Source organism: Cydia fagiglandana, chromosome 27 (assembly GCF_963556715.1).
Source record: "Cydia fagiglandana chromosome 27, ilCydFagi1.1, whole genome shotgun sequence".
Taxonomy (NCBI): Eukaryota; Metazoa; Arthropoda; class Insecta; order Lepidoptera; family Tortricidae; genus Cydia; species Cydia fagiglandana.
In genome coordinates, this window is record NC_085958.1 from 2204360 (window position 1) to 2230870 (window position 26511).

At 39.6% G+C, this 26511-nt stretch overlaps 1 protein-coding gene across 1 annotated transcript in view; it reads left to right on the top strand.

Annotated features, from left to right (window-relative positions):
• Positions 1-203: 203 nt before the first annotated feature.
• LOC134678001 (MAP kinase-activated protein kinase 2) overlaps positions 204-26511 on the top strand; it is a 38068-nt gene continuing 11760 nt past the window's right edge. The window contains exons 1-5 of the mRNA XM_063536443.1: positions 204-522; positions 17431-17556; positions 19797-19934; positions 23337-23543; positions 25761-25892. Coding sequence (XP_063392513.1) covers positions 430-522; positions 17431-17556; positions 19797-19934; positions 23337-23543; positions 25761-25892 — 696 coding nt within the window. The 5' untranslated portion in view covers positions 204-429. The remainder of the gene's footprint in view (positions 523-17430; positions 17557-19796; positions 19935-23336; positions 23544-25760; positions 25893-26511) is intronic.

Below are 26511 nucleotides of genomic sequence, written 5' to 3' on the forward strand. Positions count from 1 at the left end.
GCCATCTATCAGTATTTAGCTGAACTACTTAAGGTAATAAACGCCATTCGTATACAAAATCGATTCCGCTACTCGTCACTAGATGTCACTGGCGTCGAATAATTTTGGTAATTTTGTCTATGCCATTCATAATATTTTTGCGTCGCAGTTGGTAGCATTGTATGAATTACTCATTTCACGTTGTAGTATTTCTATTCTAATTAGTCTGTGGTAGCGTAGTACAGTGACGACAGCGGTTGCTCAACGAGTGTTTGTCATCCGTACGAAATTAGATAAAAATTTACAACCGAATAATTGTTCATTGAACACACGCGAGTGTAGTAAGTGCAAGATTAAATACTGTGTCAGTGACGAATCTTCTATTATAAGTGAGCAAGCACATGTGTGTAGCAGGAAAAGTTGTTTCGAAACAGTAAACGAACTTTTAACATGAATAACAGCACAAGGCAACCGAAAACTACGCCTATTACAGACGATTACGATATATCGAATACCGTACTCGGTCTAGGCATCAATGGAAAGGTGAGTTCATAAGTTTTAACGGTAGAAATCTTAAAAACTCCGTTTCGAAGAATGTTATTTTCATTGTTTACCGTATGACGTAAATGTGTAATTTTAGACGACGTTTTTTTTTTATCTCGTTTTCGTAGACGCCTTTGGTTTGAGTAGACGGGTAGAGTTAGTCCAAAAAATGTCTGCAGTGTTTTTGATAGCCCACGCAGTGCAAGTGTTATTAATACGTCATCATTTCATAGAAGTCTGACGTTTAAAACAACACTTGCACTGCGTGGGCTATAAAAATCGCTGCAGTCTTTTCTTGGTCTAACTCTCAATCAAACATTCGGGTTGAGGAAATTTTTCACGTTCAGTTTGTGAGGATGTTAATGTCGGCGGCCGATCGTAAAATCAGGCATATCGTGAAATTCCTAGGTATATCGTGAAACGTGAAAATCTTTGACTCGTTCGCTGAGTCAACGGAGCCTGATCTGAAGCAACCTAACGAACCTATCTTACCCATATATATTGGTTTAATGTGACTATCCTCAAAACGATACACAGGAACATTACGATCTGCCTGATTCTACGATCGGCCGCCGACATTAACATGTGTTATTTACTTATTTTGTAGTCTCTTGTGGATTAGACAAATTTCTAAGTTACAATAACGTCAATAGCCATGACTAAATTTATGTTTATAACATTCATAACCCTTTTTTTACAACAATAACTTTGAAAAAACCAAAACAATACTTCATTCCATGTCATGTAAAATACATACATTCGGATATATCATTCATATCACTAAATGAAGCCAATGGTCCTGGGTTCGAATCCCAGTAAGAGCATTTTACTTGTGTGATGAACACAATTAGTAATAGTAATAGCCTTTATTTCATGCGTTTTTGTTATTTTTACTTTCTTTGTTATTACACTTATTTATTAAATTATTATTTTTTAACTTTTATTGTTTTTCAATTTTATTTTATTCATTTGCATGCCGCGTGTGCGGAAAAGGCCTCCCCCAGTTTTTCCCATTCCTTCCTATTCTGTGCTGTTCTCCACCAGAATCTATCGAAATTTCGTAGCTCATCTCTCCATCTTGTATTCGGTTTTTTCTGTTTTCTCGGTGTGTCTATTGGTAACCATTCTGTGACATGTTTGGTCCACCGGTTATCTGTAGTGCGACATACATGGCTAGCCCAGGCCCATTTACTCTTTTTTATTGCCTGTGTTACATCTTTTACTCCAGTTTTCTCTCTTATAACTTCATTTCTGATTCTGTCTTTAATTTGAATTTTTAGCATGGACCGTTCCATTGCCCTTTGACAAATCTTCAGTTTATGTGTGTGTTTCTTGGTGGGGCTCCAGGTTTGGGGACCGTAAGTTAAGGTAGGTAGGACAGCAGTATCAAATACTTTTTTCTTAATGGCCATCGACATGTCACTCTTTAGAATTGCTTTTAGAGACCAGTATTTTTTCCACGCTCTACTAATTCTGTAGTCTACTTCCTTGTCGAGTCTGTCTTTGAAGGAAACTATCTGTCCCAGGTATGTGAAATCTTCAGCATATTCCATATTGTTTCTTCCAAGCTTTATTGGTATTTTATCTCCATTAGTAATAATTTTGCATTTTTTCATGTTCATTGCTAAACCTGCTTCCTTGCACACAAATACTTGTTCCCAAGTCATGGGTGTTTTCTAAGTATGTATATCATAGCATAAAAAATAGCACATGGTAAGATTGTACCCGAGATGGGAATTTCCGGGTGACAAAGAAAACTGTTACATAGTTTGTTTAAAAAAAAACATTGATAATTGATATATACTTCTGTATTGATGATGAAATCATATGACAACTGTAGTTAATGTAGATGTAGTCAGGCGTGGCTCACTCTACGATTTCGTCGCTTTGCTACACATATGTACCTAAAAGTACATCCGATCCACACCAATTTTGGCGGCTAGCCATAAGCTGCGCGTGGTGCTGTGGCCACCTAGCGGCCATATCTGTGCTGATCGTAATAGACGCGTTTTGTTAAGGAGTGAGTCTTCTGTAGGATTTCTGCTCGAGAATTCTCGAGGCGAGAAATCTCGAGAAATTTTTCTTTCGGCGAGGCGGGAATAAAATACCCAATGCTTCGAGAACTCGAGAAATAAATCTCTTGTCATAAGTAAAAAGAAAACGCGCGTATAACACTTAATGTGTCTATAGTGTATTTCTTTGGGTAGTTAAATAAATGTACACAATGTTTTTTTTACATTTCCTGGTACTTCAAACATATTAGTTAACCAACTAAATAAAAAACTGCCTTGATCCGTCGCCAATCGGTCTGGCTTCAGCTGATTTTCATGTTTTGAAACTTTTGAACTACTATTATGTGTAAATAATTCGTCTCGTTTTAGGTTCATGTTCATTTTCACTATACTTAGTTTTTTTAACTTTAGAAAAAAGGTAAACAATCTTAAAGTGTCTTTTTATTAAAAAACGCTATTAGAGCTATAAAAAAATCGTTACATAAAATTGTAAATGATCGTATACATATATGTTTATAATTGTTACATATTTGCCGTGACTTATTTTTCATAAGTTTTTCAATAAAAAGTGACGTCAAGATCGCTTATCTTCTTTATTATACTAAAAACGAATTATGGGACCATTTAATAACAAATGTTACAAAACTAGATTACTTTTGATAAATCTAATCATCTCGATATAGGTATTATCCTATTAGCAAAATATCACAATTTTGCTAGCTTCATTGTTACGTTGAGTAAGTATTAATATTACGGAAAACTTCTGTAAGTTTTTCACATCGAGTTAAATTAATTGCCTAATAAAATAGTATATTGTGGTTTGTATACATTTTGTTGATCTAACCTACGACTCCTATGAGTCTAACTTGCAATAAAACAAAAAAGAAGTGTTTTTTTAAACTTTCAAAATTTCTCGAGATACTCGAGAAACTCGAGAAATCATGGTCGGGAATTCCCGTACCTCGAGAAATAAAAAAGGCCGAGAAACCAGAAACCCTAGTCTTCTGTTCTGTACCTAGTACTATTATTTATTATGTGCTAATAGAAAACACTGATAACAGTATGCGACATAGTTAATACCATGGAAATACACCGATAAGTGTAGCGATCAATTTTATTCTCACATACCAGCAGCAACACTTCCCTGATCATTAGTGAACCTTATTATCATTACCATAAGGTTCAATAACTGTCAGTTATACATGTACGTTAGTAGAAATAGCAACACTCCTAACTGTATATTGGACCTTATTACAAAAGGCATAAAAAAAAAGGTCCACCGATGTGCAGTTAACAGTGTGGTGGTACACAATATTGACATTGGATATCTTATCTTCACGTATCTGTAGAGCTTATGTCCATGGAATAGAGACCAGAATCGAGTAAATATTGTTCGTGTGATGGCATTATGCAGTTACAACGTATATTGTAATACAGGTATATTGACATTATTAAATTGTGACGTCCCACGGGTAAAGGTACCTTATGGCGGTTGGCGCTTACGCTATTATTAACACCGCTCCAATATTGTTGCGGCGCTATGCGACGTAAGCGCCAGCCGCCATAAGGTACTTTTTTCCATGGAACGTCACAATTGTACAACGGGATTTAATCGCGAATATAAGTTTTGCTAATGAGAAGACTGGCTAATGTTGACATCCTTTAAATACCCGTAATATCTTCTAGCCGCGCGAGATGTTGATGTCAACTTTAGCCAGTGGTATCCGAGACCACGGGGACAACGCCGTCCTCGAAACGTCGGAGGTAAATCTTAAAACTTACATATGCGATTAAGTCCCGTTGTACAATTTAAAATGATGTTTTTAACCGGTTTCAAAATGAGGGGTCTTCTATTTGACCCCTTGTAAATATAATATTTAAAATTATTCTTCGGCCTAAGTCGCAAACCTCGTAACTCCATTTCAAGGAAATTAGTAATTGCTACCTTGGACAACAATACTTAAAGTTGCGACTTAAGCCATTATATTGATTTACATTTACAAACAAAATCTTAGTACAACCGCCCACGCAGTTAACTGTACATCGGTGGACCTTATGCCTTTTGTAATAAAGTCCACCGATGTACAATTAGAAGTGTTGCTGTTTGTACATTTCAATGTTGTTTTGTACATGTACATTTTTTAGACCTTACTTGTACCAGGCGTGGCTCACTCCGCGATTTCGTCGCTTTGCTACAGGTAGCTAAAAGTACATCCGTTCGACCCCAAGTTTGGGGTTTGCCATAAGCCGCGCGTGGCGCTGTCGCCACCTAGCGGCCATATCTGTGCTGATCGTGATAGACGCGTTTTGTTAGAGAGTGAGTCTTCTGTACCTAGTACTATTATTTATTCTGTGCTTGTACCTCCAAAACCTATGAGCCAGTCACGACAGAACGTAGTCCTGCGCCGCGTTTGTCTCTTTGTGTGTACGTAAGTTCGCGATAAACTTAAAAACTACTGAACGGATTTTCATGCGGTTTTCTTTTCATCAATAGTGATTCTTTTGATTCTTGAGGTTTAGGTTTTGTGTAACCTGTGCAAAGCCGGGGCGGGTCGCTACTATATTCTAAAGTGTGACAGTGCTTTAGATGGCGCCAAGCCTATTTGTAATGGCTCCTCTACACGATGGGCCAACGCCGGCCACTCTAAGGGACGCAGCCATGCGGTAGAATGAGATAGCAATATCAGTTGCTCCCTCTAACGCATAAATGCGTCCCTTGGATTGGCCGGCGTTGGCCCAACATGTAGAGGAGCCATGACGTCCCACGGGTAAAGGTACCTTATGGCGGTTGGCGCTTACGCTATTATTAACACCGCTCCAATATTGTTGCGTTAGTATGCGTATGCGACGTAAGCGCCAGCCGCCATAAGGTACCTTTTTCAATGGAACGTCACATATTCTAAAGTGTGACAATGCTTTAGATGGCGCCAAGCCTATTTTATCAGTTTATTTATCGTTTATCTGATATAGATCGTATCATTCACGATGACGCGTGCCTTGACTCGTATTTTCATGTTATTAAATGTTAGATTTGACAAATCTGCTCGTCACCGTGAATGACACGAACTATAAAATAAAACTGGCCAAGTGCGAGACGGACTCGCGCGCGAAGGGTTCCGTACCATTACGCAAAAAACGGCAATAAATGACGTTTGTTATATGGGAGCCCCACTTAAATATTTTATTTTGTTTTGGTTGTTATAGCGGCAACAGAAATACATCATCTGTGAAAATTTCACCTGTCTAGCTATCACGGTTCATGAGATACAACCTCGTGACAGGCAGACGGACAGAGGAGTGTTAGTATTAGGGTTCCGTTTTTACCCTTCGGCTACGGAACCCTAACTATGGATAAAACAATGGACTATCCGTTGGACAAATGGATACTAACAATAATAAGTGCCTTATCATGATTAGTCATTAGTGTCATTATTACTAGTCATTAATGTGTTTCCAATCTTACGCTACGTCTTACGTAGGCGAACAACGCGCGAACGCGGCGCGGCGCGGCGCGGCGAAAGCGGCCGCCGCCGCGCCGCGCCGCGCCGCGCCGCCTGACATTCGCGTGCAAATCGCGCCGCACCGCGTTCGCAACGAGATCGCTTACGTAGGACACTTCTATGGGCATCAAAGGATTGATTTCGCCGCGCCGCGCCGCGCCGCGTTCGCGCGTTGTTCGCCTACGTAAGACGTAGCGTTATATGAATCGAAAATACTATAATGAATGACTCATTAATAGTAGGTAGGGTTTGCACAACGAATCCGAAATGTATGGGAAGATCCGCGGATCCGGATCCAGATCCTGATAATTTCATACATTTCGGATCCGGATTGCAAACCCTAATAGTAGGTTATTACAGTTTTGCAATAAACATTCAAAACTTTTGGAAAAAAAAAGTTATGTGAATATTCAACTAGGAAACTTATTCATTGGTAGTTCTGGGCAATTTTAATTTTAGTTGTATTTTTCGTAAGATTACGATAAATATGGGGCATTATCTATGAAAAGGGGCCTTATTGTCGATGGCGCTTACGCCGCTCAGCGTCGCGCGGCTTGTATTTATATCGGAACATCGTTAATAATGGCGTTAGCGCTATCGACAATAAGGTCCCTTTTCATAGATAAAGTCACATATTTACTGTAAATTGTATTTCCTAAACCTAATATGCATTGTGTAAACTACTTTCATTCGCTTAGACTGCTTAGTTTAATTATGTCATAGTCTTAATACATAAATACATAGTCATCATCATTTGGAAATGATCTTCCAAGAACCGCTTCACGGTTAAACGATTTCCCAATCGATTTGTGACGAATCGATTCGGATTTCGAGTGTTCAATCGAGTCTAGATCCTTATGGTCTACTAGTATAAATCTACACGGTGCACTGAGAAAAAAATCATTACTAAACTAAACCAGGATTAAAAAAAACAGTTCTGTACTGGGGGAAAAAATTAAGTTTAGTAATAATTATAGACGTTTCACTATTTCTGTAAAGTTTATTTATTTCTACAAATAGCTCAGTAATCCTAAATCTAATTTCAACAAACAGATAATAGAAATTGCAAGAACTAATAGAAATTGCAAAAGTCAATTTGTTCCTATTAGTTAACTCTCCTTGTCCCCGGATTAAGTTTATTTTTGTAATTCTAAGTGTGTTTTTGTTATCCTTTTCTCTCAGTGTGTAACATGAGGAAACCGAATAATTTTAACAGCGTTATCCTGATCATATTTAGAGACAAAAATGGCCTATAAACTTTTTTGAAATTCGCCTAGTTTCAGAGATAATAAAAAAAAAACAAGTTTTTATTGTTACATTGTGTAAAAGGCCTTTTGATGGTGATGTTGCTGCTATGGGACGTAATCTAAATATCCTTATTGATAGAATGTCAAAAAGTGACAAATAACACTTTGCAAAAAGTAGGTTTTACGAAAAAAAAAATGTAAAAACAATTTTAAGTGACAAGTTTACCAATAACATTTATTTTTATGTAGAAATACATTCAAAATATAGAAAAAAAAAAACAAAAAAAATTTTTTTTGGCGAAATTGACCTAAACTCATATTACATTTTTTCCTTCTTTTGACCTCAGAAATGCGTGGTTAAAATTATTCGGTTTCATCATGTTACACCGTGTACAAGGACAAAATACCAATGATTTTGCTACAAATACGTTGTCGATGTCGGATGACTCATCGTGAAACCCAAGGGAGCTAATGCTATAGAAATTCCCACTTTGCTCACTGGAAATATTACTAGCACAATATTGCGTATTATCAATCGTGATATCAATGGCGCTTTGTAGTACACTGCGAGGTACAGTCAAGGAATTTAAATTCCGACCCATTTCGTACTTTGTCACAGTGACAACCGTATGAGGTCTCTAGCGGCTTTCATATTGATTGTCACTGTGACAAAGTACGAAATGGGTCGGAATTTAAATTCCTTGACTGTGTACTTAATAGACATTTGTGACGTCCCACGGATAAAGGTACCTTATGGCGGTTGGCGCTTACGCTATTATTAACACTGCTCCAATATTGTTGCGGCGCTATGCGACGTAAGCGCCAGACGCCATATGGTACCTTTTTCCATGGAACGTCACGTTTCTGTTGTAAGGGCGATGACTTTTAGATGAAACAGCAATGACCCGTGTTAATTGTTTTCACATACTTCCTTAAACGACTAGGAATTTCTTAGCAGAATCACCTTTTAAGTAAAGAAAGGACACTTACTGCCTGATTCGAACTTTAAGATAGTCAATTAATAGATCTAGAAACGATATAGGTGTCAGTGTCAAAAGTGACGTTTTTGTTTGAAGGAACGTCACATTTGACACTGACATATCTAAACCATGTCGTTTTTCTAGATCTATTAGTAGTTAGTTTAGCTTAGCGGGCCGAAAGTTAACACTTTCCGGCCGGAGGGCAGAAAAGGTTTCTTACAAACTACTTGTCCACTTGTTTTTACAAGTAAATGCTAACAATATTGAATAATTAATATAGTTATTCCTACAATAATACGAAACTGCCTCAAAACTTATAAAAGCAAGTTTCCCTCGTTTCTATAATATCAACATTGACTTTACCAAAATATACAATGGCGCGTGCCCGAACAAAATACCGGTACAAGCCAATTTGAATTCTATTTACATTGACAAAGGTCAGAGTTTTGTTTAACGATATCTGCCCACATAGAATCTGTGTATCGTTTGGTATTTAAATAAAAGTAAACAAGATTTACCCTCAAATGGCAAATGAATCCTTAAGCCAGTGGAGGGTAGATGTAAAACGTTACACGATCAAATAATGTAGGTTAAAGCACAGAATAAATAATAGTACTAGGTACAGAAGACTGACTCTCTAATAAAACGCGTCTGTTACGATCAGCACAGATATGGCCGCTAGGTGGCGACAGCGCCACGCGCGGCTCATGGCTTTCCCCAAAATTGGGGTGGAACGGATGTACATTTAGCTACCTGTAGCAAAGCGACGAAATCGCGGAGTGAGCCACGCTGGTTAAAGTCAGGTCGATAAGTGACTGATCCAGGCGGATTTGCATTTGGTTGGTTAACCAATAAATGTTATAACTACCAGAAAATGTACAAATTGTTTGTTTGCTTTTATATAAATGCCTAAAGATACAGAGCGGCCACCGCGGAAACCGAAATTCGCAAATTGCGGGGATCTTTCTCTTTTACTCCAATGAAGGCGTAATTAGAGTGACAGAAAAGTCCCCGCAATTATCCAACTTCGATTTTCGCGGTTATAGCCCTGACTATAATAGATACTTTACCTACGCAGTAACCTGGGGCCTACCGTTCGACGTGTTGCCTCTCTGTCGCACTTGTAAATTCGTACATAAGTGTGACAGGTAGGCAACAAGTCGAACATAACATAAGCTCTATTAGAATTATGACAGAATGTAGCTGTTTTCGTGACCTTACTGTTTAGTTTAACTTTTAAATTATTCAATTATACAAAGTAAACTTGGTTGGAAAAACATATCGGTATAACCTCTAGCCGCCCATACGTCAAACCTTGCCAAGCAAAATTAAATTTTATTGTGTCAACACAAAGTTCAAATTAGAATGGAAACGAAGACCTTTTTATAGGTCTCTGGGTGGCTAGAGGTTAATATTGTTATTTTATCGGTTAAATTATTTTTGCCTAATTATAAGTATTTTTTGGTAACTCTTCGCGTATAAAACAATAGGTAGGTACATATTTATTAGGTAGGTAATTTTTTTTGCATTGTAAGTAGGTAGCAATGGTAATTAATTTCAAAACCAATTGAGTAATTTCCTATCGTCTTTATACCAAAAAGAATAGATAGTATAGAGGGGTCCTGTCATTGTAAATTTTTGTAAAAACTAAAACTCAAAATGGAAACGTATAAAATTATAAAAAAAATGTATATATATGGATAAATGATTTTATTATTTTTATATCATTTTGATCCATGTTCATTCACTGAATATCAATGTGTTAAAATTGTTAAATTTGAAACGGTGTCGTCACGCCATCTAGCCGAGCATAGGCTAAAGGTCTGTGCGGCATCTATTCGAGAATGAGTTTTTCTTGATTTCCGAGGCACATTTTTTCCTTAAGACTTTATTCATCTTATACGAAGTTGCATATGTCTTTGGTCTTATGGCTCCTCTACACGATGGGCCAACGCCGGCCATTCCAAGGGACGCAGCCATGCGGTAGAATGAGATAGCAATATCACTTGCTCCCTCTAAAGTCTAACGCATAAATGCGTCCCTTGGAGTGGCCGGCGTTGGCCCATCGTGTAGAGGAGCCATTACCTTTACCGAACCCCTCGTGTATATTTCATTCGATAGTGTGACGAGCGTTCTCGTTCGCGTTATGTCTATTTTTGTTAGAGATTTTGAACAGCGCGCCAAGCGGGACGTTTTGGAAACTTAAAATCCCATACAAAATGACACTCAACGCAAACGCGTACGTCACGTCACGCTATCTAATGATGAGTTTATTTTATATACACTAACGGCGCGATTCGGGAAATGAATTAGATATTCACTAGATATGATATAGTATAGATATGTGACGTTCCACGGCAAAAGGTACATTAAGGCACCCGCAATAATAGCGTAAGCGCCAACCGCCATAAGGTACCTTTTGCCGTGGAACGTCACTTATCTTTACTATTTCATATATAGTGAATCTCTAATTCATTTCCCGAATCGGGCCGTAAGGACCAGGAACAGTATCAATGTAAATCCTTAGTTATTTTCCTATTCCTACCTCAAACAACATTGACAATGTATGTAGTGTGTTTACTACGCGCTAGTTTTCCTATGACGTCACGCTGCACCGTAGTGTTAGCGCCGGTATTGTGCTAATAAATGTGTTTCTGTGTAGTACACTAAGGGGTCATCCATAGATTACGTCACACGAATTTCTAGGTTTGACCCCTCCCCCCTCCTCGACACATTTGGTCACATTTGGCAAACCTCTTCCGTGGTGTGACATCAGTTCAATTCGTTCGTCGAACTATGAACTCAAAACAAAGACGGCCGTTTTAACTTTGGATGCATAGATTGACGAATCCAGCAACATAAAAAGTAGTCTGATGTATTCAAAAGGTACTTAAATATTTACAAACAACAGTACGTACGTACGTACGTAGATCAGGCGTATCGTGAAATTCCTAGGCATATCGTGAAACGTGAAAATCTTTCACTCGTTCCCTAAGTCGACGGAGCCCCGCTACGCGGGGCTCCTGTTTCTGGGCAGTTTGTCCTTCGGGCATCTGAAGCAACCTAACGAACCTATCCTGCCTATATATTGGTTTAATGTGATTATCGTCAAAACATTACACATTACGATCTGCCTGATCTTACGATCGGCCGCCGACATACCTATGTGCTCTGCGCAAATCGACTGCGCAATGTGGGAAATATCGGCAAATATTTACTTACCAAGAATATTATTTACATACTGATTCCTGATAACTTCGCGAGGTAAATATGCATCTTCTGAGAAGCGTCTAACACATATATATGTTGCTATATGTATGGTGTATACTGTATACATATGTATGTATCCTTTGGTCTTAGCACTGTACAAAATATATGTAGATACGTGGGTACAGTCACCTGCAATAACATGTTACAAAACGAAGGCCGCAAAAATATCTGACGCGATCATATTTGTAGAGCCACAAGAGCGTGTCACATATTTTTGCGGCCTTCGAAGAGTAACATAATATATTATTGTAGCTGACTATAGTCAGTATTGTAACCTGGGCGCCAATTATGTAACCTGTAAACCTACGAAAATGTACCCGGCTGGTTACATAATACTTAGGGATGTATAAAATAAAGAAAACACAAGAACCCACTTGATAGTCGATTTATTTCTTCTCCTATATACCCTAAAATTACAACTTCTAGCTCAGACTGCTAACAGTATAGCTGTTGGTTCAATAATATCTGTATTCTTACACATAGCATAAACCACCAACAAACTAGTTGTTTAATTAAATTTTATTCAGATAATTATAATACGAAAGTTACACCTGAGCATTAAATTTGGCAAGTAACACTGTCCATTAGATCACAGTAAACCTTAGTTATGATATTAAAGTTATTCATTATAAATGAGACAAAAGCAAAAGGTTACCGATCTATGACAATAATAAAATTGGACTTCAAGTAAACTATGAACGTACTAAGGGCTACCTAAGGGCTTCCTAAGGGCTACCTAAGGGCCAACACATACCTGCGGCCACAGACGATGTTAATTCCTCCAAGTTAACTCCTCTGCATTCCGCCAGACGAACGAGACAGACGATCTAAAATATAACAAATATCATGAGATTTAGCTTGTGCACAACTGCTGACAGACACCTAAACACTGAACCGAATCGTAACACTTACAGAAAAGTCTGCAGCGGTCAAGAATAGCATTTGGGTCGGAACTTGTGACAATGGCCATGAAAGGCGTCCCGATCTTGAGAAGACCCGTCTCTTACATCAGCTTGCCACGCTCATGGGCACACACCTCTCTCCTCAGCAACATTTGCCTCGATCTATTAAACCCCAGTATCCAATAATATATATCAATATTTATTTCTGGAACTATATACAGCGACAATGGATTTCCACGCTGAGTTTTATATTAATATATTCTAATTTTTGTAACAAACAATATTATGTTCTGACACTCATCAATGCCGTCTTTTCTTCTTATTCTATTTTCCTTCCATTTCAAATTTAGTGCTCTTTACAATACGAACAGCACGTTGCCAGTCATATCGTGCTACCCTTTAAACATGTAGGTTTAATTAACTAACGACACAATATCAAGAAAAAAGGTGAAATACAAATATTTATATTTGTACCTAAACTATAATTAAATTAAATCCTGTTCAATATTTCTAAAAAGAAATTAACACTAACAGAAATAATCAAAACCAACAAAGTTCCACCTAAACCACTAGCTGGCGCTATGTGACAATATCAAAAGAAAATAAAGAAATATTATAGGACATTCTTACACAGACCTAAGTCCCACAATAAGCTCAAGAAGGCTTGTGTCGTGGGTATATACTCATGCAACGATATATATAATATACAAACACAAAAATACATAGAAAACAACCATGACTTAGAAACAAATATCTGTGCTCATCACACAAATAAATGCCCTTACCGGGATTCGAACCCAGGACCATCGGCTACAAATAAACAGATCAGATTACGCGTCTATTGTGCTATTCTCTGATGCTTAACAAATAAGTTTTTGGCAAAAATTTCATTTTTGGTACAAGCTTTTATCGCTGACTGTACTTTTCTTACGACGACAGACAACTAATACCCATCGAGACAATTCTAAAAACCCCTAACACAATTAGGTTGCTTTGTTTCATCGCAGAGTTCCTATGGCCACCTCCTGTCTCCATCATCAGATCAGCTCGATGATACCATAATGTTGCATTGTCATCCAATTTATACATGCATGCAAAATTCAGCTCATTCGGAAACCGGGAAGTGGAACAAATTTTACTTGCAAGATTTGATTACAGACAGACAGACAACGGTCAGGTGAAAGTAAATAAAAGCTTGTAAAAATAACTAATACTTACAATTTCCTAGATCTAGATTTTCTTTGCTAGAAATTTAAGCGGATTCGTTGAGCGGTATGTCCGCATAGTGTATGTTATTGTTACATTTCTTACGATAAGTGAGTCAGGTGTTACGTGCAGTGTTGCCAACTCGGATTTTGAAAAAATGCTATACTAATGTCTGGATTATGCCAAAATTATGCGAAAGATTTTTGAAACACCTATGCTAAAAAAATGATAAAATATCACTTGAAATTAGACACTTAAAACACATACTTTTTTCAAATTTACCGCCTTTTTCTACTGACAAGATCTGCTTGACCAACTTGATATAGTCCGTTGACGTCCATCCGTCCACAAAAGTCAAAATGCATATGAAAATATGAACCACATAAGGCGATGGCGCATATTGTTGCTGCCAAGTTGGTGGAAACTTGGCTTAGACTAAATTATGCTTAAAAATATGCCAGATGCTAAATGGAAAATTTTGGTGCCAAAGCTAGTGAAAATATGCCAGATCTGGCATCATTTATGCCAAGTTGGCAACACTGGTTACGTGGGTGGTTCGAAATAACAGGGCCTTGTCATTCCAAGTATGGATAACGAGAGTACACAACTTATACCTTTAAACGAGCAATTCATGTATGTTTATTTATTTATATATGTATTTCGGCGCTCTCGGAAAACGGCTCTAACGATTTCGATGAAATTTGCTATATGGAGGTTTTCTGGGGCTACAAATTCTTGTTTATTTATTTATGTATGTATTTCTGCCATCTCGGAAACGGCTCTAACGATTTCGATGAAATTTGCTATATGGGGGTTTTTTGGAGCGAAAAATCGATCTACCTAGGTCTTATCTCTGAGAAAACGCGTATTTTTGAGTTTTATGTGTTTTCAGGCAAAGCTCGGTCTCCCAGATATTAGTATTCTAAATCATTTGCCAGTAAAAGGTGATATTACGTAGGCGATGCGGTCAATTGCGGTCTGTAAATCCTAAATTGAGAACTAGGGCTGTAATGTATTTTTTCATCACACTTGCTAGGCGAGGTCATAGCCTACAAGCAGGCGCCTGTCGCGCACATAGCCAGTACGATCAGTGTGAACTTGGAATCTTGGATACGACTGTCGTACAATACATTAATGTCTACTATGCGTACGATGCCAAATGCGACAATAATTAGGTCATAATACTCATAATATCTATAAAAGCTATTTATATTATCTTTTTATACAATGGCGCTTTTGTGTAAAGTGTTAACATAATAATGTTGAATAATTATGTTTAACCTCGTGCCGCCCAATGTACATTAGGATGTACACTCAGTTTCAATGGAATGTCAACCTTAATTCAAAAGAAAGTAGGTAGCATTTCATTTGTCTCGTAAAATTTTCGAACAAATGAAAATGAACCCAATTGAAAATACAACAATATTCTAATTTCCTTGGCTATAATTTTGTATGGTGGGCGGCACGAGGTTAAATATATTATAAAATTATTCAACTCAATATTTTTCCGTCTTTTCACTGTCTTGTGTTTCGTAAATATTAAAAACCGGGCAAGTGCGAGTCGGACTCGCGCACGAAGGGTTCCGTACCATAATGCAAAAAAAAAAACAAAAAAAAGCAAAAAAAAACGGTCACCCATCCAAGTACTGACCACTCCCGACGTTGCTTAATTTTGGTCAAAAATCACGTTTGTTGTATGGGGGCCCCACTTAAATCTTTATTTTATTCTGTTTTTACTATTTGTTGTTATAGCGGCAACAGAAATACATCATCTGTAAAAATTTCAACTGTCTAGCTATCACGGTTCGTGAGATACAGCCTGGTGACAGACGGACGGACGGACGGACGGACGGACGGACGGACGGATGGACGGACAGCGAAGTCTTAGTAATAGGGTCCCGTTTTACCCTTTGGGTACGGAACCCTAAAAACGAAGTTTGACAGCGATTCAGGGTCGAATCATGCTGCCTCTTTTGGCTATTTAGGGTTGTCAAAATTCAAGCCATTATCTTATCTGTGGTCGTGCACGCAAAGGGACGTCAAGTTGACACAACCCTAATAATCGCTCGGAGCAATGCTGAGCCGAACGGAGCCGAGTTTGGCCGAAGTCAGGTGTTTCGCATCCCTGGCGGAATTAACGATTTTGCTGGGAATAAGATCTATACACTCGGACGTTTTGCTGGCCGTGGACACATTTGCATGTAATGAAGACTCCGGCCTCTGAATTTAGTAAAAAATCTGAATGTGCCACGGCCGAGCCGCGACCGTGACCCAGTGACTGACAAAAACGTCAACAATGACCACTTTTGCGTGCTAATAACTACAATTAAACGTAGGTAAATACAGTAAAAGTACCTAGTAAGTACTATTGTTTATTCTGTGGTAGACGAAAAATTGCAAATAATTAGAGATGCAACGGATAGTTGTTTGGCCGGATACCGGATATTCGGCCTGACCATCAGCCGAATATCCGGTATCCGGCCGCCGGATATTCGGCCAGCGGAACTATACCAACATTTCAGTTTTTCAGGTGCGCACTCCGCAGGTTTGACCTGTTTCCTAGTGAACGTTCGCGCGGACCCATTTCTAAGTTCGAAATGAGTGCGCGTGTAAGTTCAATGTAATGATTAAATTGTTTTATGATAATAAACAAGTACGATTATGACCGTGTCTGTTTCTTAAATCCAATTTGTTTACTCCGAAATCGAGCAATGTTACTATCCGGTATCCGGCCGGATAGTAAATAATGGCCGGATAGGCCGGATACCAGATAGTAACCGGATATCCGGTGCATCTCTACAAATAATGCCAATATGTAACATTATATGGAGAGAGAGACCAAGTTGAAGAGTAGCAACTATTCGTATCTAATCTAATACCTTTAAATGAGCAGTTATTATCGGAAACAGCTCTAACGATTTCGATGTAATTTGCTATATGGGGGTTTTCGGGGGCGATAAATCGATCTAGCTATCTCTGTTATCTCTGGGAAAACGCGCATTTTTGAGTTTTTATAGCTTTTCCGAGCAAAGCTCGGGTCTCCTAGATATTTAGTATTTATTAGATGTTACATAGACAATTCTAGTCTCGTATTATAGCATTTATAGCAAATTTAGTCTACTTTAAAAATGTCTTGAGAAGGTACTATCTAAAACTGGTCCTTTAGGGTTAAATCGCCTAAATCTAAAAATATAAACGATTTTTGACAAAGTTGCGCTCGGCGCTCGAGGTCACAATTGTCACAAACTTGGATTATTCATTGGGCGAATTGGGCCATCATCAAGTCTGCAAAATCTACCGGTTTCGACGCAAACGTACTCCGTATTTTCAGGCGACAAAGTTATTGGATTATTTCTATAGACCCATTCAATTCCTCATGTTGAAGTATAAAAAGAATAAATAAACCTTTCACTTCAAGGCATGAAAAGCGATCATTATTTTGAAATCGACCCGACATTTAATCAATATCGTTATTTGCAAATCATTATATGACACGAGTCCTCCTACCGCCTACTTATAAATTTTCCTACTTTTCGCAGTTGTATTGTACTATCACAGTACATAATATGGTGCTACTTTACCGCACTAGTGCGATAATTGTCCATATGTACCTACTGTAAATCGTTGTACGATACATTTACAACTCGTGTCGATTTCAAACACTCCCTTCGGTCTTGTTTTAATTTATCCTATTTCTCGCACTTGTATCGTAAATATCATAATGTACTATTACTTAACCCTTTATTAACCGCGTGTTCTTTACAATTTCTAAGCATATTTATTTTTTACAGGTGGTAGAATGCAGAGAAAAACGCACAGGGGTAAAGCGGGCGTTGAAGGTTCTACACGACAATGTGAAAGCAAGGAGAGAGGTGGAGCTACACTGGCGCGCCAGCGGGTGTATACACATCGTTGAGGTAATAGTAATACAGTTCATGCACACAGTTTCAGGTTTCCAGTGCTCCCAAGGATCCTTGTACGCTTGTAGGGTCGGCAACGCGCGAGCACCTTTGGCTGGTCCAGAAAATGCACTTATAGGTCTAGTAAAAGTTTCGTGGTTTTCGAGATAGGTAATCGCACTTTTCTGTATAATGAAACAAGGAACCAAAATTAAAAAAGTACGATTATTCTGGACCAGCTTAAGGTGCCTTGTCGTTGGTTAAAAGATTATCCATTAATTACTGGGCACCCCTGGAGTAGTGGTTTGTATTGAATTTTGAACAGCGCGCCTAGCAGGACGTTTTGGAAACTCAAAATCCCATAAAAAATGACACTTAACTCAAACCCGCACGTCACATCACGCTATCGAATGAAATTTACACAAGGGGTACAGATAAACACCTCTGATTACTCTTCATTGAAGGGCTTTTAGCCATGTATGTACGTTTTTATCATGTATATGCGACGAGTTATTTATCATGATATTTATCTCGGCTATCTTCGGCTGTGTGTCTCGGGTGTTGTACAAATTTATTTATATTGTGTAATTTCTTAATAACTTATGTCGATTTAAAGCACTCACTTCGGTCGTATGTCAATTTATCGTTGCGAATTTGCTGCTTTTCTCACTTGTATCGTAAATAACTATTACCGTATGCGTATTCAAAACATTTGTGAAACATATTCAATTGTTGTACAATGTTTAAAAGTGCTTAGTCATTACTACATTCAAAACACGATTACGTCATCCTTGTATTGAATGTTGTTACTGAAGCCGATGTGGGTTTCTATTCAGATTTTGTGTCATTTATACAGGGGACGTGAGCAGGACTAACACTGCGCATTTTGTAAATTATAAGCAACTGTTTCGTATCAGTATTAGTGAGATTAACGTTAATTTTCTACTCGTGTTGAAAAAAATAATAATCGATTTTTTTACGACATGCATGGTTACCCTACAATTAGATTACTAAACTACCGATATTCTGTGTCAAATTGAATGTCATCACTCATCACGGTCTGGTTACTTCTGAAAACTCGTATCTCACTCAATTTTGACAGTTTATTTTCTTCGCAATCAAAATGCTGTCATTACGGTTAAAGAGGTTTTATGTTAATTAATTAGGTCTTGTAGGGTAACCATGATTGTAGAGAGTTAAATTTGCCCTCACAAAAAAGTAAAAAAAATAGGAAAAAGTGTGATCACCTAAATACGACGGTGATCGATCAATTATCAGTTACTGAGTGTGCAGGATAAGTCCTGCTCACGTCTCATGAATCACCCTGTATTTTAAACTTTTGTATAAGTAGGTTAACTTTCCACGACAGAATTGAATGCTAATTATATTATAGTGTCGAGTTTTATTTTTATTACAAGCTTTTTATTTAACATGCAATGTATCGAGACCCCGCAATGTAATTGTAATGTAATATTATGAAATAAATAAATCATCTAAGTGCCAGTTGCACCAACCACATTTGACAGACTGATCATCGTCAGCCGGCGCGCCCCGCGCCTTTACTATGAAACTTTCCATTGTACCTACATAAAAATTTAGCGAACTCTTTAACGTTCGTAACAGTTTGGTGCAACCGACCCTAAATCTATGTAATGTAACTATGTTTGTACGGGTCAAATCTTGCAAGTTAAATTTGACCCACTTCCCGGTTTTCGATGAATAAGTCGGGTGACAATGCAATATTATGGTACCGTCGAGCTGATCTGATGATGGAGACAGGAGGTGGCCATAGGAACTCTAGTCTGTGATAAAACAACGCAACCTACTTTTGGAGTTTTTAGAATTGTCTCGATGAGTATTAGTTGCCTTTCGTTACGCATCCTCGCATCTCTCTGGTGGAAATGCAGCCTAAGATATGTCAACCGTAGTACAGTTGCAATGCACCTGACAAATATTATAGACGATTGTTTGTTGCTAAGTAAGGTTTTTTTAGGGTTCCGTACCCAATGGGTAAAAACGCGACCCTATTAGTAAGACTCCACTGTCCGTCTGTCTGTCACCAGGCTGTATCTCGTGAACCGTGATAGCTAGGCATTTGAAATTTTCACAGATGATGTACTTATTTCTGTTGCCGCTATAATAACAATTACCGACTAAAAAGTACAGAACCCTCGGTGGGCGAGTCCGACTCGCACTTGTGGTTTCAGTTTTATTAGTTGTGGTTTTTACCAAATCATTAAAAAAAAAATTGTCCACAGATAATCGACGTATACGACAACACATACAGCGGCAAGCGATGCTTACTCGTCATCATGGAATGTATGGATGGCGGCGAACTCTTCCAACGTATACAGGATAACAGAGACGGAGCGTTCACGGAACGACAGGCCGCTGAGGTGAGTCCAACGTCGTGCCACGACATTCTAACAGATGGCGTTAGTAGAGCTACTTATATACAAAGAGCGCAAGCTTCTTTGAAGCGCCGTACGTTCCCTACATCGCGCTTACGGAATTCCGAATGTCAGTTGCAATATATACATACGATTTAACTAACCAACTGTCATAGGATTTCGGTTCCAGGCTGCGCCTGGAGAGGGTACTCTCTATTACCCTCTCTCTCACCTTCCTACAGTAGTCATAGATGTCGAACTCTTCCAACGTATACAGGATAACAGAGACGGAGCATTCACGGAACGACAGGCCGCTAAGGTGAGTCCAAAGTCGTGCCGCGACATTCTAACAGATGGCGTTAGTAGAGCTACTTCTATACAAAGAGCGCAAGCTTCTTTGAAGCGCCGTACGTTCCCTACATCGCGCTTACGGAATTCCGAATGTCAGTTGCAATATATACATACGATTTAACTAACCAACTGTCATAGGATTTCGGTTCCAGGCTGCGCCTGGAGAGGGTACTCTCTATTACCCTCTCTCTCACCTTCCTACAGTAGTCATAGATGTCGAACTCTTCCAACGTATACAGGATAACAGAGACGGAGCATTCACGGAACGACAGGCCGCTGAGGTGAGTCCAACGTCGTGCCACGACATTCTAACAGATGGCGTTAGTAGAGCTACTTCCATACAAAAAGCGCAAGCTTCTTTGAAGCGCCGTACGTTCCCTACATCGCGCTTACGGAGTTCCGAATCTCAGTAGCAATAGTAACTTCTAAATGCCAAGTTATATGGTCTAGAGTCGCAGCAAGAAAAGACTGCAGCGGATTTGATAGCCCACGCTGTGTAAGTGTTATTTATACGTCATAATTTCATTGACGTTTAAAATGACACTTGTGGGCTATCAAAATCGCTGCAGGCTTTTCACGGTCTGACAACAAGATCTCTCTGGTCTCTGACTGGTCTGGTCTGGTCTGGTCTGATATACAAGTTACGTGTGTTGCTAGTATTAATAAAGTATATGGTGAAACAAAATGAATAGACAGTATATATTAAACTTAGAATAAATTTAAAAGTGGAAAAATTCTGTCTTGGGTGAGACTTAGCTCACGGCCTCCGGATCGATACTCCGGTGTTCTGCCTGCCATCTGAGCCACCAGGAGGCCGATCCAGAGGCCGTGAGTTCACCCAAGGGCCACGACAGAAATTTTTCCACTTTTAAATTTATTCTATTTTTTAATTTATTTATTTTATTTATTATTTATTATTTTTTTTAGCTTAATAGCATCGTTCGTAGACGTTTCTGCTTGTTAATAATTAAAATATATATAAAAATAAAAACTGCCATTATCAATCATGAGAATGCCTTTTAGGTCCAACGCGCCAGCTGTAGCTAAGATAAAGTATAATTCTATGGAACTAGCTAACTATGCAAACAAAAATCACTAGTAAATTCATCATAATACATACATACATACATATACCCTCCTAGCCTAGTTACCCAGTAGTAGTAGTAGTCAGTAGTTGGCCTAGTTTACCCTCTGGGTTGGAAGGTCAGATGGCAGTCGCTTTCGTAAAACTGGTCCCTACGTCAAATCATGGGATTAGTTGTCAAGCGGACCCCAGGCTCCCATGAGCCGTGGCAGAATGCCGGGATAACGCGAGGAAGAAGACATACATACATACATATAATGACGCCTATTTCCCGGAGGGGTAAGCAGAGACCACGGATTTCCACTTGCTACGATCCCGACATACCTCTTTCGCTTCCTCCACTTTCATAACATTCATAATACACGCTCGCCGGTTTAGGGTGCTCTTGACCTGGCCTTTCTTCAGGATTTCCCCAATATGATCTGAGAAAGTCCGCCGAGGTCTACCCCTCCCAACTCCCACTTCCACTTCTCCCTTATACACTATCTTTGTTAGCCTTCTTTCACTCATTCTTTCCACATGTCCAAACCATCTCTATGTCGGCGGCCGATCGTAAGATCATGCATATCGTGAAATTCCTAGGCATATCGTGAAACGTGAAAATCTTTGACTCGAGTCGAGACCCTGAGTCGACGGAGCCCCGCTACGTGGGGCTCCTATTTCTGGGCAGTTTGCCCTTCGGGCATCTGAAACAACCTAACGAACCTATCTTACCTATATATTGGTTTAATGTGACTATCCTCAAAACAATACACAGGAACATTACGATCTGCCTGATCTCGAATCGGCCGCCGACATCAACATCTAAATTCATCTTTCAGAGACAATTTCAATATGGCGGTTTGTTTACATAGTTAGCAGGTTCCATAGAATGACACTTTGCTAACTTCACTTTGACGTGGATTAATTTGAAAGCTCCATTTGTTATGGACGAGATTGAAGTAAAATAATTTCGTTAATATCTACTTGGGATATTATGTTTAGTTAATTTAATCTGACGTTTGATTGAGGTCGAATAACGATCCCTCAGTGAAGAAAATCATTTATTTACAAACAAGATATACCGGGTGTGGCCTATAATATGAGCAAACAATTTAACTGTAGGCTGTACTCCTCATACTGACCAAACCAACATTTATTCAACGACTTTTAAAAATAACACTTTAAAGCTTAGTCTAAGACGCAATGTATTGCGAATTTTGTCATGTTTAAGGCGTGACAAGCAACGTCAATCACAATGATATGGCGTGGCGATGGCGTCCATTGAAGATAATATTTATTTTGTATGAAAAATAGGGAGTCTAAATATTTCATAATTTTTAAAAGTTGTTGAACAAAAGTGTCACCGTTTGAGGAGTACAATCTATGTTTTAATTATTTGCTCGTGTTACAGGCCACACCCGGTATACAGTGGTATTACTAAAAGAAATAAATAACTAGCTTAAATCTAAAATAGGCCTTTGAGGCATTGTACCAAGGGTGCTGGCGGCATTTCCTCGCTGTATCGCAATGCTGATACGTTGTGCGAGGTAGCCGCCAGCTCTTCGGTCACCAGTTACGTGTACACCTACTTTTCGTTAAGATTTAAATTTATGTTCCAAAAGATACATAGTCCAGACTAAGAGGCAGACCGAGAAAGAGATGGCGGGACGACTTGTATGAGTTTGGATGCATTCCAGCGGGATCGGCGGGATCTTGCTCAGCACAGGGAGGGTTGAAAAGGGAGAGGGGAGGCCTTTGCCCAGAAGTGGGACACACAGGCTAAAAAAACAACGGGTTGCACTCCGGGAGTGCCGGCAGAAGTGAAAACTCAATGACATTGTAACAGATTTCAATCAGGTCACGTGTCCGTCTTACGAAGCGTCTTACGTCTTACGCTCTCGCGAGAACATTTTTTCCCCATCACAAAAAGTGCACAGCGCCGCTAAAGAAGTTTTCACTTCAAAAAACTTATCAAATTCTCTCTATTCCAGATAATGCACTCAATATGCGTCGCGGTCCGCCACCTGCACGAATCCAACATAGCACACCGCGACATCAAACCGGAGAACCTTCTCTACACTTCAATGGAACCCAACGCCATATTGAAACTGACCGACTTTGGGTTCGCCAAGGAGACTCTCACACCGGCGGATACGCTGCAGACACCGTGTTATACGCCATATTATGTCGCTCCTGAGGTAAGACAAAATATACGCAAATCTCGGTACCAACAGTAGTAGACCGTACTAAGAACCTTCTAATACACTTCAATGGAACCCAACGCCATCTTGAAACTGACCGACTTTGGGTTCGCCAAGGAGACTCTCACACCGGCGGATACGCTGCAGACACCGTGTTATACTCCATATTATGTCGCTCCTGAGGTAAGACAAAATATACACAAATCTCGATACCAACAAGTAGTACTACAGTCTATAGATCATACTGAGAACCGTCGGCGGAACTCAACGCCATCTTGAAACTGACCGACTTTGGGTTCGCCAAGAAGACTCACGCCGGCCGACACGCTGCAGACACCGTGCTATACGCCATATTACGTCGCTCCTGAGGTAAGCGTACAAAATATACATCTCGGTACCAACAAGTAGTAGACAAGCTTTCCTCGTACACATAATTTTCCATTTTAAATGTCAGACTTCATAGAGTTTAAATTCACAAAGCGTCGCCTGAGGGGGGGAAATGTGCAATGTACAGCTTCTGTGATGATATTTAGATATGCACTGGATAGTGGATATCCGGTTACTATCCGGTATCCGGCATATCCGGCCATTACTTTACTATCCGGCCGGATAGTAACATTACTTGATGTCGGAGTAAACAAATTGGATTTAAGAAACAAACACGGTCATAATCGTACTTGTTTATTATTTTAAAACAATTTATTCATTCCACTGACTTGCACGCGCACTCATTTCGAACCTAGAAATAGGTCCGCGCGAACGTTTACTGGGAAACAGGTCAAACCTGCAGAATACGCACCTGAAAAACCGAAATGTAGGTATAGTTCCGCTGGCCGAATATTCGGCGGCCGGATACCGGATGTTAGGCCGATAGTCAGGCCGAATATCCGGTATCCGGCCAAACAACTATCCGTTGCATCTCTAATAATTTAGCTCCATCATCAATTCATAAAGCTACCGTGGGCGTAAATGAATTGATGTTATTAACGTGTTTTCTTATTTGTTTAATCTTTATACAAATGGCGAACTCAGTGCCTTAATGCATTGTTTACCAGCCAACCTAATTATACTGTGGGTATCACTACACCCAGGCAAAGAATAAATAATAGTACTACGTACGTACTCACTCTCTAACAAAACGCGTCCGTCACGATCAGCACAGATATGGCCGCTAGGTGGCGACAGCGCCTCGCGCGGCTTATGGCAAACCCCAAAATTGGGGTCGAACGAATGTACTTTTAGCTACCTGTAGCAAAGCGACGAAATAGCGGAGTGAGCCACGCCTGGCTTGGGCCCTTGGGCACAGAAGAATTTGGGGCCCTATTGGAAAGCAAAGAAAGCGAATTAAAGTAACATTTTTCTACGATCTATGATCTTCCATTTACTCTTCTTCCTCGCGTTATCCCGGCATTTCGCCACGGCTCATGAGAGCCTGGGGTCCGCTTGACAACTAATCCCATGATTTGACGTAAGCACAAGTTTTTACGAAAGCGACTGCCATCTGACCTTCCAACCCAGAGGGTAAACTAGGCCTTATTGGGATTAGTCCGGTTTCCTCACGATGTTTTCCTTCACCGAAAAGCGACTGGTAAATATCAAATGATATATCTATGATCTTCTATTTATTATTGGTAATCAAATACACTGATGCTGTCTGTCCTTCGGGGCCCCCTGAGGATGGGGGCCCCGGGCACGGGCCCCGCGTGCCCTTAGGGCTGATGTAGACGGCGCGCGAACTCTCGTGCGAGTTCTCGCATCCTCTAAATGAGCCCTTAGGTATGGTAAAGACGGTACTGACTACACCTTATATTTAAGCCCTGAACCCAGTCAAGTCAAGTAATAGCAGTAATTGTGTATAATAAGTTTTTGGCAAAAATTTCATTTTTGGTACAAGCTTTTATCGCTGACTGCACTTTTCTTACGACAGACGACTAATACTCATCGAGACAATTCTAAAAACCCCAAACACAATTAGGTTGTGTTGTTTCATCACAGAGTTCCTATGGCCACCTCCTGTCTCCATCACCAGACCATCAATGGTACCATAATATTGCATTGTCATCCGATTTATACATGCATCCAAAATTTCAGCTCAATCGGAAACCGGGAAGTGGATCAAATTTAACTTGCAAGATTTAATTACAGACAACGGTCAGGTGAAACTAAATAAAAGCTTGTAAAAATGTAATTAATGCATTTTTTGTATTGTTACAGGTCCTAGGCCCGGAAAAATACGACAAATCCTGCGACATCTGGTCACTCGGCGTAGTGATGTACATCCTACTCTGCGGCTTTCCTCCCTTCTACTCCAACCACGGTCTTGCCATATCGCCCGGCATGAAAAAGGTAAGAAATACGACAAATCCTGTGACATCTGGTCACTCGGCGTAGTGATGTACATCCTACTCTGCGGCTTTCCCCCCTTCTACTCCAACCACGGGCTCGGCATATCGCCCGGTATGAAAAAGGTAAGAAATACGACAAATCATGCGACATCTGGTCACTCGGCGTAGTGATGTACATCTTGCTGTGTGGCTTTCCTCCATTTTACTCCAACCACGGTCTTGCCATATCGCCCGGCATGAAAAAGGTAAGAAATACGACAAATCCTGTGACATCTGGTCACTCGGCGTAGTGATGTACATCCTATTCTGCGACTTTCCCCCCTTCTACGCCAACTCACCATATCGCCCGGCATAAAAAAGGTAAGAAATACGACAAATCATGCGACACCTGGTTTCTCGGCGTAGTGATGTACATCCTACTCTGCGGTTTTCCCCCCTTCTACTCCAACCACGGTCTTGCCATATCGCCCGGCATGAAAAAGGTAAGAAACTTGCTATTTGTGCTTTAAAAACTTTCATATTAATTTACGACCCGATCTTCTTCTTCCTCGCGTTGTCCCGAAGCAAATGTTAACTGAAGAAATCAAACGAAAACAAACCAAATCAAATCCAAATAAATG